Here is a 13724-nt window from a genome sequence, read left to right on the forward strand (position 1 = left end):
GAAATATTCTTGAGTATGGCATAAAACACCAGTCAAATAAATAAATAAGTATCGTAGTAAAAAAGGGCTTTGCTGATAATGACTTGTCAATGGCATTGCCTTGGAAAGCCTAAACTTGTTCCAGTTTCCCAAGTTTAGAAACTTAAAGAGTTTATTTTTGTGCCCTAGAAATAAAAAAATTGGTCACTACATAAATGCTACCCTTGAGAGAAGTGAATCACACTTTCAACTTCCTGTGTCAAAAAACCAAGCATTGTAACAAAGTTAAAATTTCTGACATAAATCAGAAATGGCTTTATTTATTTGATTGGTGTTTTACGCCGTACTCAAGAATATTCACTTATACGACGGTGGCCAGCATTATGGTGAGAGGAAACTGGGCAGGGCCCGGGGGAAATCCACGACAATCCGTAGGTTGCGGCAGTCCTTCCCAGGTACGGCCTGAGAGGAAGACAGCATGAGCTGGACTTGAACTCACAGAGAAATGGCGTTGTGGAACAGGCCACAGTACTGTTCTGTTAGCCCAAATCCAGGACTGCCAGAGAGCTGTCCTCAACATGTCAAATCTTTACACTACAAAAAATAGGTTTCCTGTAATCCTGCAGTAACTCTGACTTTATGCCGTGTAGTAAAGTAATAATAATTGTGAATAATAAGACCATATCGTCACAAGTAACACCTGTACCTGGCGCACCGAACGCATGCAAAACTTCCCTAACCACCATTTTTGATTTGACTCGGGAGCACTCAGCCAGAAAAAGATAAACTTGTCGAATGTTTAGATTGAAACCAAGAGAATGTGCACCATGGAAACATCCAGGTAACTTTCTATAGTTTGGTAAAAACTTTTAAGTGTAGCTGTTTGTCAGATTCCTGGAAAGGGGGGCGATACTTTACACTGAGCACTATGGTTTACACTGAGCACTATGATTTACACTTAGCACTAAGGTTTCCTCCAGCCATAAACAATACCATCAACATGAAAAAGTCTTGAGTGTGACATTAAACACCCATGAAATAAATAATTAAATAAATAAATATGAATAAAGATAACAAATACTTGTAAATTTAAATTGAGTGTGTACATACAACCTGTTTACAACATAAAGAATTACATTTTTAACAGATATTTACAAATGACAGTGTTCACATTTACACTTTAATTCAAACAAAATTTCTTGTTGACAAGAGTAGAACCTCGGACCTCATCAGGGTTAGAGTCTCTCAAGTTCATGTCAGACAGTAGTGGAAACATTCAATTCTTCCACATTCTGTTGAATGGAAGTTCCTTCCTGGAAGCTGAAGCCCATGACTGATCACTTTCACAGTCAAGAATAACTGAAGTGTTCAATTCTTCCACATTTTGTTGACAGCTTCCTGAAAGTTGAAGCCCATGACTAATCACTTTCACAGTCAAAAATAACTGAAGTGTTCAATTCTTCCACATTCTGTTGACAACTTCCTGGAAGTTGAAGCCCATGACTGATCACTTTCACAGTCAAAAATAACTGAAGTGTTCAATTCTTCCACATTCTGTTGACAACTTCCTGGAAGTTGAAGCCCATGACTGATCACTTTCACAGTCAAAAATAACTGAAGTGTTCAATTCTTCCACATTGTGTTGATTACTTCTTGTAGTTGAAGCCCATGAACTCATAATTTTAGAATCAAGAAAAAACTGAAGTGTTCGAATTTTCCACTCCCACCGTAATGCTGGCTGACATCGTATAAAGGAAATATTCTCGAGTACAGAATAAAATAACTATGCACTCTGCTGTGGGCCTGAACATATCCAGTCCAGTGAAGCCTGCTTCAATCATTCCACCAACAACACTTCAGCAGCTGATGTCTGCAGAAGGGGAGATAAGTCTGTCTGTGAGATCCTCAGGGTCAGACCTATCCTCACTACTCCGAGCGCTTGACATACTGTCCAGTAAAGCCTGTTGATCCCCAAGGCGGGGCTGTCTGCCTGTCCCCCTCAGGCGAGTCTGCATTCCCTGCAGCACCCCAGGTTTTGTGACCACAGCCTCACTTGCTACCGGCACAGTTTTTGTTTCTATAGGTTCTCCACTCTGACCCTCCTGGAAAATCACCTCTGTCTCCACTTTCTCTGGTCCTATGGGCTCTGTTAAGGAAGACCCCGCTTGTAAACTGAGAAAAGAAAAAAAAATTAAGCAGTATAAATGAATACACAAGTTAAAACTATACAGGAATCTCACCTGCTTGCACAAATTAAGCCTAAAGCTTTGTATTTAATTCTTCATATTTCTCAAATTGGCTGGATTATTTTCATGCCTCGGCTATGGGCTGCTTCCACAGAGCTACTCCACTTTGGCGCATTAACTATTCGTTTTGGGGTCCAAACTCTACGTCTAGTAAAAGTGAAAGAGCCAGGGGGTAAATATATAAAATTCAGTAAAAAATTTATTGAAAACTACAGGGCATATTCAAAACTACTTTATTCATTTTTGGATATTTCAAGATCAAACTGAAGTAACTGTGCCAGCATTCCATTGAGGGATGACCATGTAAATGACGCACAAACTTAGATTTTTTTTTTTTGATTGGTGTTTTACGCCGTACTCAAGAATATTTCACTTATACGACGGCGGCCAGCATTATGGTGGGTGGAAACCGGGCAGAACCCAGGGGAAACCCACGACCATCCGCAGGTAGCTGACAGACCTTCCCACATATGGCCACAAACTTAGAAGAATGTTCTGACTTTAATATGGAAAGCTGACCCACTTGCAGGATATATGTAGCCAACAGCAGGATTTCCGTTTCAAATGAATGAATGAATGAATAAATAAATTATCACGGTTTAATGCCATACAACAGCCTTTTGCTGCAAGTGAATTTTTACATCAGGCAAGGACTTCTGTTTCAAATCAACATTTTATTAGTAAGCAACCTGCTGATTTTCTATGTATTTTGCTTTCTGAACTTACCATGAGATTATCTTCTGAAGAAGTTCTATGTACTCCTTATACTGCTCTTGACCAAATTCCTGAAAAAAAACATAACACACAAATCTTTTCTGACTCTTTCAAACTTATATGATAAATGAAAGTAATACCAGATTTGTTTTCCATGGGAATGTAATCTTCCTGATATCCTTCAGAGCGTGTACATACACATATACTGTTACCATAGCCTTGAATGGGCTAATACATGTATTTAGTCAGCTGGAAATCTTGGGCCACTTTCACAAACCTTCGTAAGTCAATAAGTCATACTTCTCGTAACATTTAAGGCAACATTAATTGTGTGAAAAGTTGATATAGATTTGTGAACTTGGGTCCTACACTGAACTGTTAAGAGCCACCATCATCACAAGATTGTGCATCATCCACCCAGCTTCACACTAGTAAATCAGGTGCTCTTCTCTGTGGAGGTTTCCATCCACCACTCTTCAGACAATGACATGTAGGTCTACTAAACCATGAAAACCACATTGTGCGTGTCTCCATATTGTCCCTAACATATTTGTCAAGTTTCAGAAAAAAGGGCATCATTTAATTTAGGTCAAACTTCAACCTTCCAACGGCAAAAGCATGAAAAACACTGTCCCTAAGACATCTTAAAAGTTTTATAAAAATCCATTCAGAGCTTAGGAGGAGTTCATTTAACATAGTCTCAGTTCATTTAAGTCCAAATTCTATCTTGAAACAAGGGGCCTCTGTGGCCCAGGTGGTGAGCAAGTCAGCGCGGTGCTTTACCCAGCAACTTCTAACCAATGCGATCATGGAGATCAAGCCTAGCTCATGCTGGCTTCCTCCCTGGAAGTATGTGGGAAGTACTGCCAGCATGTGGATGTGGATGGTCATGGGTTTCCACTGGGCTCTGCCCGGTTTCCTCCAACCATAATGCTGGCTGCCATCGCATAAGTGAATATTCTTTCAGTATGTACAGAGTAAAACACCAATGAAATAAACAAATATCTTGAAACAGTGATATCTTGGAAAACAATTCATGCAAAGGAATAAAAAATAAATCCTCATTTACACATTGTGCCACACGCCTGCCAAACTCATAATCTGTTGGAAACTGTAAGGGGAGGTGCACTACGAAGACCTGACAGGTGTAGAGATGGACAAACATGGTGACGATACCAAACTAAAATACTGAAAATCAAATATGAAGTAATAATGAATGTTTTTTACACAACTCGGGTATTCTGTCAAACTCATAAGAGGAATAAAGGTTGGTGTAGTGTACAAATGCCTCTTAACAGTTTCACACGTTAGCACTTACCTGGGGATAATGTCTGGCGTGCTCGTAAGCATTTGCGTATGCATGTATCAGCTGCAAGGGCGCACCCAGCAGAGGGCCTTTGTGATGCAATGTCAACAGGTACTTGCGCACAGATACATTAGGGTGGCGGGGTCGATGCCCCGGACTCAGTTTTTCAAGTGTCACATCTACAAATACAAGTCCATAAAGCTACTGATTATCTTGTATACTGCAAATAAATATATAATCTATAAATATTTAGCAGTGGTAAGACCCAAAACACTTGTGGCCTTGAGTGCCCATAATTTAACATACTGATGAAACAAGGGTGATTTTCTGGATAAACCCCATTAGATCCACTGATTAACTTTACACAGTGGCATGCAGTTCTTTCTCGGAGTAACCTGCATACTCTCTGGATAAACTTGTACAGTTCTTGTATTTTAGACATACCTGTAGGTAGCAATAGTCAAAAGAATTATAAAAAATATTGTAGGCCTACAGTGTCTCACCAGAACGGGTTCTTACCTATGGATGAGAAGGCATCTACAGCCAGCATTCTATATTTGTAATTACATGTCACACCTGAAAAACAATACATGTATGGATGATACATAGAAAAACAAGAAAAACACTTGCCAATTCATTGTTAATTTTCACAGCACCACTGGGATTCAATAACTGTTTTCATATTAGACTCAGCACTTTATGAAAACAAAACAACATGGAACATTTGGCAGCAGATATTAAGAAATAATGCTTTAATATGTCAAGTATGGCATACACGTTTTATGTATTTAACTATTCACACAAACTGAGAAAGTAAGCAAGCGATAAACTGGATATGCTTAGTACAATATTTTAGCTGTCTGTCACTTGATTTATTTATTTATTTGATTGGTGTTTTACGCCGTACTCAAAAATATTTCACTTATTCGACGGCGGCCAGCATTTCCTGGGGGAAGCCCATGACCATCCGCAGGTTGTTGCCAGACCTTCCCACGTACAGCCGGAGAGGAAGTCAGCATGAATTGGACTTGAATTCAAGCGAGAGACTTATGGGTCATTAAGCTGCGCTAGCACGCGAACCAACTGGGCCACGAAGGCCCACCTGTCATTGGAAAACCTCAAAATAATCTATGAACATCACTATTTATCTGACACACCATACTCAAGAACATTTCTCTTCTGCAGTGAAAGCCAGCATTTATGGTGTTAATAAACCGGGCAGTGCCCGAGGTTAACCCATTAAGGTTTACCTCAGCAGACTTTCCCATGTATGTCCAGAGAAAAACATCAATATGATAAACCTGTATGTGAATGACATACACTCATATATATACAAGTTTATTTCATTCACTATTTCAGGAAGACCTTTACTACACAATCATTGACTGCATGTTTAAAAAAAACGTATGAACAAAATGCACACATACCTGAGTCCTTTAAACTGTGAGGTTTGGCTTCACACCTGTCATGTATCAGGGGAGGTTCTGACTTTATCTCATGTGTGTATTCCAGCCGGCGAAGAATCTCTCGGCACATCTCCTGGAAATTAGAAACCAAACAATGCCTGAAGAACAGAACAACGGAAAAGAAATGATTTTTGCAGGAACTAAGTTATGGGAAATAAATCATGCTCAATGAAAACAACTAAAACATGAAAGCTAAAGAAATTCTGCAGAAAAGACACATGGAAACTAAATAAAGATCAAATAACTGAACCATGGGAACCAACTGATCTTTGGAGAATGGAAACACAAAGACAATATTGTCACTGCACGAATCTGCTTTTCACGTGCATCAGTCATTAGAGTTCAATGTAAACACAGATTTGGCAACAAGGCTTTTTAAGATACCAACCCTAACATTTACTTTAACTTTGCTAAAAACTGCTATCCCTGTTATTGGGCACCGAGTTCGAATCTGACGCAGACGCTTGGGGTATGACATATGTTACACAGAACAGGCCAGACATACATAATGCATCTACTGTCTTAAACTGATGAGGCAAACCTTGTGTTTATTTTTACTTATTTGATGATGGTATTACCATTGCATATGAATTTAGATGAGAAATGATTTATGTTCACTGCTATTGCCATAATTTTTTAAGCATTACCTTTGGAGCCCCTCCCCCAATGGGTTCATGGGCTTGTCTGGAGGACTTGAGAGTAAATCTTGTAATCTGACGTTTGGCAAACAAAAACAGCAGCACCAGTACCTGCAAAATTACAAATTATAATCACCAATACATTCTAACAGAGGTACATGTAAACAAACGCAACCACTGATAAACAATGTCTAGTGCCATACACACATGCACTACATGCTGAAAGCTATGGGTGTAACTTTTTAACTTCTTCGCATATTTCACAGCGTTTATTCAAGCATATTGTAAGGGCATTATTTTCAGTAATCTGATAAAATAATAATATTTCAGAAGCCCTGAAAGTGGAGAACCAAACTAATGGTTATCAAATTATAAAGGTGCACAAATTGCACTGAAAGTTGCTTTGTCGGTTTTTTGTTGGACATGTCAGGTTGTAGGGAAACCAAATCCGAAAATTCCTTCAAAGCCAGTTCCAGCTTTGGAAGAGCCTTTTAGCAGAGTAATAGTAAACTGTGTTGGTCCATTACTTGAAAAAAAAAAAAAAAAAAAAGAAATCTGGTCAAAAAAAAAGAAATCAATATTTTGTTGACAGTGCTCTTCAGCTCGCTTTCCTGAGGCAGTAACTCTCAGATGAATTTCAACGCCCTTATTTATTAAAGTGTTGGTTAATAATTTCTTTACTCTGGTGGGTTTACCCAAGTCTGTTCAAACAGACCAGGGCTAAAAGTTTAGGTCAGAAATTTTCCAACAAGTTATGCAGCAATTAGGCATTAGGCAGTATAAATCCAGTGTTTATCACCCACAATCACAGGGTGCCCTAGAAAGATTTCACCAAATGTTGATAAAAAGCAATTGTTTTGATTGTCAGAAAGACTGGGATGAGGGTATTCACATGTTGCTGTTTGCAGCTAGGGAATCTGTACACAAGTTTCTGGGATTCAGCCTCTCTGAGCTAGGTTTTGGATATTTTAATGTCCGAGGGCCTTTGAAACTATTAAAAGAAAAATGGTTGTCGAAGGAAACTGAAATTAGTTTATTACAGTATGTTTCCACCCTTAAAAACACACTAGCCAAAGAGTGTGAAGTAGCCAGAAAGCACTTGTCATACTTGCAGGCAACAATGAAGATCAATTATGATAAGGTCACGAAACAGCATCATTTTAAATGTGGCGGTAAGTTTTTTTGGTCCTTTTGTTGTACAAAGAAAATGGAATGATCTTAATTATATTGTTAAAACGCCAAGCCGGCAAAAGAAAAGTCAACCTTGTCATGTGAATATGTTAAAGGCTTACCATGGAGGAAGTCTGTCTGTACAGAGAGTCATTATGAAAGATGTTGTTGATGAAGATTCTGTTAGACGATTTCTAATACAGATTGTAGGCTTGATGACTTTAGTCTATGGCTGGAAACCTCGGAACTGTTGGCTCAGATAGAGCAGCAGTTATCCCATTTGTTACCTTCTCACAGTGTTGAATTTGTGGAGATGCTGCCTGATTACGTTCTTGTGTTTCCAGAAGTTCCTAATAGGTCAAATTTAATTTGTCACGACGTAGATATTGGAGACACAACTCCCATAAAACAGCCTGTAGTAAACCCTGTAATGTTGTCTCATGTGAGAAAAGAAATTGACCACATACTTGAAAATGATATTATTGTGCATAGTTACAGTAAGTGGAGTTCACCCTGCCTACTAGTTTTAAAATCAAAATCAAACATGGTGTTTTTGTATTGATTACCGCAAGGTTAACAGTGTAACCCACAGACTCTTATCCTATTCCAAGGGTAGATGATTACACTAACAAAACTGGTTCACCTAAATACGTCACAAAATTTGACCTTTTAAAAGGTTATTTGCAGGTTCCTCTAAGTGAACGTGCTAAAGATATTTCTGCTTTTGTAATGCCAAATGGTTTCTGTAGATATAAAGTTATGCCTTTTGGCATGAAAAATAGTGCGGCAAGTGTCCAGGGACTGGTTAATGCTGTTATTTCTGAGCTGGAAGGTTGTGGGGCATATATGGACAATGTACTTGTATATAGTGAAACATGTCATGAACATATGATGGAAGTGTATGCTTTACTCGGCAGATTTACGATTGCTAACCTAACTGTGAATCTATGGAAATGTGAGTTTGGGAATGTTCGCATGGTGTTTCGGGGACATGTTATAGGTCAGGTTCAAGTAAAATCAGCGAAAGTAAAAGCAACTGTTTACAATTCCAACCAATAAAAAGGAACTGATGCAGTTATTGGAAATGGCTGGACACTACAGACGTTTTTGTGAAAATTATTCAACAATTGCTGCACCGCTAACAAATCTACTCGGTAAACATGTTATGTGCCAATGGTGACAGGAGTGCCAACGGGACTTTGACAGATTTAAGGCCATTCTTTCAAACAATTCAGTTCTTGCAACCCCAAACTTTACCAAACAGTTTAAACTCGCTGTAGTGTTTATCTTACATTACAACATATGAATGACTGCTAATGTATATATCATTGTGTGCAGTAAAGTCAGTGCTGTATTACTCCAGGACGCTGCACGCAGCATTGACCATCCAGTGTGTTATTTCTCTAAGAAATTCGACAAACATCAGAACTATTCCATGGTCGTGAAGAATCTCTTGCGTTACAGCACTGATTTATTTATTTATTTGATTGGTGTTTTACACCATACTCAAGAATATTTCACTTATACGACGGCCGCCAGCATTATGGTGGGTGGAAACCGGGCAGAGCCCAGGGGAAACCCACGATACAGCACTTTGACATGTACCTTGGTGTGACTTTGTACCCTATTCTGGCATATACAGATCACAAGCCGCTCGTGTACATGAAGAAAATGCGGAAGAGCAATCAAAAACTTGTGCGATGGAGCTTATTCCTCCAGGATGATGACCTTACCATTCAACATGTTTGTGGTTTGGACAATGTGATTGCAGATAAGTCATCCAGGGCAATATTAGTGCGAACTTTGTGATGACTGCAGTTTATAAGAGAAAGTTCATCACAGATGCACTTCCTTTCTACAACAGCTGGAGTGTTACAGACTGAAACCCTCGGTCTTCGTTATTGGAACTGTGCAATGGTTCCCAAGTAGTGTCAGGGGCAAAAAATCAAACTGTTTCATGATGGCCCCTTGTTTACTCTTAGACTCTTTCACGCTGTCCGCTAGAGATAGAGGACATGCTTGACTGAAGCTAGCCACTGTCACCGCATGTCCACCAGAAAGAAGCGGACATCGGAATCTAGGCACGCACGTGCCATGGGCCCTGACAAACTGAGTCAAGTGCACAAACTGTTGTACTAAAATGACCAAGAAAGGTATTTGTCAACCTGTACATGACATTGATGTACACTGCTAAAGTCATATTTTCAGTGAACTTTTGTTTGTTCCACCTTTAACTTTTTGATCATTATTTCTATGTTAAATTTGGTAACTGTACTTACCAGAAAACCAGATGCGATGAATATGACAACACTAACTAAAGACAGTTCATTGGGCATGTTGTCATATCGCACAGATTAATACTTTTCCTTGACCATTTGTCACTGATCCCAAGTTACCTGAAAATGTAAAGGTGTATATGTATTGACAAATATCATGAAGTTTATCCTGATATTGATTAAAGGTGTTACTGTCAACAGAAATGTAGATCTCAATATTTTTTTACCATACAGCCTTAACCCATTGCATATTGGTACATTTTTCTGTGGTTTTGTGTTGTCAGAAACTCAATATTCAGTTTCCAACTAGGCCTGTGTGTGATGGTGAGGACGTATTCAATTTTCTTTAATGCTTGGTGTTTTACACCAGTGGCTATATACAAGAGTAACAGTGGAATCTGACACACAGCCAATGACTCTTGACTGAACACTTGTTTCCCATTCGTGATCAGAATATTTTAGTAGATTGGTGTGGGTGACAAAACAATTTTCATTATCACAAATTTATTTTGACAATGTTACCTTTTCTGGCAATTAATTTTGGCACAGAAGATGATATTATGTTTTAAAAAGAGGAATGCATTGTGCCTGACATCAAGACAGTCCTGTGATGACAATTAAGTCCCACAAAATCTTCTGGCAATATAATATGGGCTATTTTTTCGTTTTTTACAGAAATCCCATTCCATGCAACTTGCTGTATTATCAGTGCAGATAGGAAAATCTACTTTGTTTACATGATACAGGCCTATACCTGCACAATTCTAGAGCTAGCCTTACAATTGTCTAGCCTTACCAAGTCCCTATGCTTTAACATGTTGAATGCCAGCGACGGGATATCTCGTAGCCGGCAGTCAATGTGTTAATCTGATGGAAGGCGAGATCGCACTGAAGCGTTCCATCAGATTTATGCTCTGAATGTTCCTACATTCAGTCTTAGTGAAACCCAAGTTGTTGGAATACCTTGTTAGAAAGAAACTCAAGGATAAACATAAAAACTCAAACTTGACGTTTTCCTCCACTGCCATATTTTGCTTGGCTTTGATACTGGTACATCTACTCTAGGAAAACGTTGAATTCTACTTCCTGAAACAAATGTTTCCAATATACAGCACAACTTACTTTAGAGGGTTGCTCTCCTATTTTCTATAGAATTCCGATCACAGCAGGGCACAATAGCCTGGTATATTAGCAATACTAGATATTTGGTGTAGAAGGGAGGGTTGCTGGGTGATGAGGTATAATGAGACGTTTTCCTAGAGTAGATGTACTGACATCAACATGAATCCAACGATGGCGGTGGAGGAAAAACTGAGCCAAAGTTTTGATGTTTACCTTTGGGTTTCTTTCTAATATGGGGAGCCAACGACACCACAGGGTGTTTGTTTTACTAAGGCTACATGTATGTGTAGGAACAATCATAGCATAAGACTGAATGAGAGAGTGCTTCAGGTATACGTTGTACCTATGATGATGAAAGAGTTCTTAGAGTGCCTGTGCATGTAATGTGCCTCCTTGATACAGGACGGATTTCCACTACTCTTTTATCTAGTGCTTGTTCACCGAGGCAACTTACCGAAAGCAAATAAGCCGCCCCACCTGGGCCATTACACTGACACGGGTAAGCCAGTTGCTGCACCATCCCCTTTATGCTGAGTGCCAAGCGAGGAAGCTACAACTTCCTCTTTTAAGGACGTAGGTGTGATCTTACCCAGGACTGACCCTGGATCTACCACCCCCGAAGTGGACGCTCTACCAACTGAGCATCGCGGCAGGCTGCATATGATTGATGCAGCACTAAAGGATTTCACTGCGATCTTGCCTTCCGCCAGGTTAAAGCGTATCGATGTGTATTACGATGTGGTATATTCTATACAGCTAGCCCTTGAACTCTACTATCGGTTTGAAGTAGATGTTAGTATACAATGTGGAATTCATTAAGCTAACATAGCTTGTTTATAAATTCATGACTATTCGACATTTAAGTAAGCTTCAAACGTAACCCCACAGGACGGGCATGATTTTCATCTTTGGACAAGTACATGTACTTCAACCCGCAAACTTAACGAATCTGAATAGTCAATCCTGCAAACCATTATTTAACGCCCAGATTCCGCTACCTATACTTCGGCACATTGAAACGTTTGCTTGCGGCAATATCGGTGTGAAATGATTGACTTTCACATGAAGAGCCTTTAAGAGGCCCAAATAATACTGAGTGGTGTGCCGAAATTCATTATGTTAAGCAATGAATAAGATAAAAACAAAAAAATAATACCAAGTTGACAGCTGGAAGACCCTTTCCCGCAAGGTGGCGCTTCTGGTCAACTTTGAGACTCGTACCTTGCAACTTAATTTGGCCATGTTCCATGACTGCCTCCAAGGTGTTGGTTAAAAAGCCCCATGGTTCTTAATATTTTTCGCGAAAACATCTCATTAGGACATTCGTTTTATCTATTTGACTGTTGTTTTTGCACAATGCACAAGGCTTTTTCACTTATATGATGGTGGTCAATCTCCTGGGTTTAGGAATCCGGAGTCCCGAAGTGGCCTGAACTTGCCCACAAGTTTCTGGCGATTGAACTTTCCTACGTTCATGCATGTAATGTGAGTATATACTGTAGACAACATTAACAAATATGCATATGTGGAGGACATGCCGTCGACCTCTTCTTAGAGACCTTTAGTTACAAGTTACAAGTTGAACTTACCAAGCTTCAGTGTGACTACGACACTTTGTTTAGCTTTACTTTTGGCTGTTGAAAAAAATCTGTACAAAGTGGATTTGATAATTTGCGCTAGTCAGCCTACTACTAGTAGATATTCATGACAAAGAGCCACTCTGACCGTGCATAAAGACATGCATGTTGAGAACAAAAAAGATCTTAATGGCCATCGACGCTCAAATAAAACTACTCATATGCCTACCGGCACCAGTTTGGACAATTAAGCCCAGAAGTCAGAAGTCTTCATAAGAAGTCTTAAGAAGTCAGATGTTTGAATGCATTACAATCTCCATGTTCAGGAAAAGTTTTATGATGAAATCAATAATATTTCACATATCGGTACCAGTAGTTTATTGACAATAACAGTTTCATCTATTCATTTGATTCTTCTTCATTATGAATTTCCTGCAAAAGGAGTTTTTCCCATTCGCTGATGATTGAACTCGCTATGTGTAACAACCGCAGTCGGGTTATTTTGAATACACAAGAGCTTGAATAGCACCCAACACAATTTAGTCAGGTTGACTTGAGTTGGGTTTTACCCTCCCACGTGCGGAGTTTTAGAATTCGCCACAACACAGCCCTTCTAACATTGTGATCTGTACCATACAGCTTTAACTAGGCTCATTTAATCAGTGGCTGTATCTGCTTGTCTGTGAGGATTTCACCCAATGTTTAAAGCCTATGTTCAACCTAGTACTTAGTTTGCTTTTGTAGAGAACAGGTCCTTCACACGAAGAGCAACTAGATTTTATTGTGGACATGAATAAACAGAACTTTAACCAAAACTTTTAATCTGCGCTACTCCTTACGAAATTCAGTCCTTTTTTGACTTTTTTTTATGGTGGTTAGTTTTCATGCACCCTGGCAGAATCGTTCATCGTCTGCGTGCACATGCTTTGCTGTTGTGGTTGAGGTACACAGCATAAGTATACTTTGCACTGGTGGCAAGTAGTGAGTTATGCACTTTTGTGCATGACTTAATTGTGTACTTCACGATGTAATCCTACATGGTGATGCTGATATCGTTTTTATAAATGTTATAAATGAGAACCGATCTTCAGCTATCGTAGCAGGCGCCACGACTAAATTAAATATCGAATATAGGATCTGTAGCAAAAACGAAAATTAAATGCACAATGTACACTGCAGACAAACCGATTATTCGGGTTAGGGCCTACGTGCAAGTCGCCTCACACCATT

General features: G+C 39.3%; 1 protein-coding gene across 1 annotated transcript; it reads right to left on the reverse strand.

The window, feature by feature from the left end:
• Positions 1 to 297: 297 nt before the first annotated feature.
• Positions 298 to 12099, reverse strand: LOC135473175 (protein C1orf43 homolog). The gene is made up of 8 exons (XM_064753016.1): positions 12074 to 12099; positions 9799 to 9915; positions 6359 to 6460; positions 5673 to 5784; positions 4765 to 4821; positions 4258 to 4424; positions 2952 to 3010; positions 298 to 2151 (listed from the first exon to the last, which is right to left on the reverse strand). The coding sequence occupies exons 2-8, from the start codon at positions 9853 to 9855 to the stop codon at positions 1836 to 1838; spliced, it is 870 nt and encodes a 289-aa protein (XP_064609086.1). The 5' UTR covers positions 9856 to 9915; positions 12074 to 12099; the 3' UTR covers positions 298 to 1835.
• Positions 12100 to 13724: the final 1625 nt, after the last annotated feature.

The sequence above is a fragment of the Liolophura sinensis genome, chromosome 8 (genome assembly GCF_032854445.1).
Source record: "Liolophura sinensis isolate JHLJ2023 chromosome 8, CUHK_Ljap_v2, whole genome shotgun sequence".
In the NCBI taxonomy this organism is placed as follows: Eukaryota; Metazoa; Mollusca; class Polyplacophora; order Chitonida; family Chitonidae; genus Liolophura; species Liolophura sinensis.

What these genes read in the sequence shown, in the direction of transcription:
- LOC135473175 (XM_064753016.1), bottom strand. Translation starts at nt 9,855, where the DNA reads ATGCCCAATGAACTGTCTTTAGTTAGTGTTGTCATATTCATCGCATCT. An exon ending in ACGCCAGACATTATCCCCAG is followed by an intron (nt 3,011 to 4,257) that starts GTAAGTGCTAAC and finishes GTTTTTTTTCAG; the next exon opens with GAATTTGGTCAAGAGCAGTA. An exon ending in CTTCAGAAGATAATCTCATG is followed by an intron (nt 2,152 to 2,951) that starts GTAAGTTCAGAA and finishes TTCTTTTCTCAG; the next exon opens with TTTACAAGCGGGGTCTTCCT.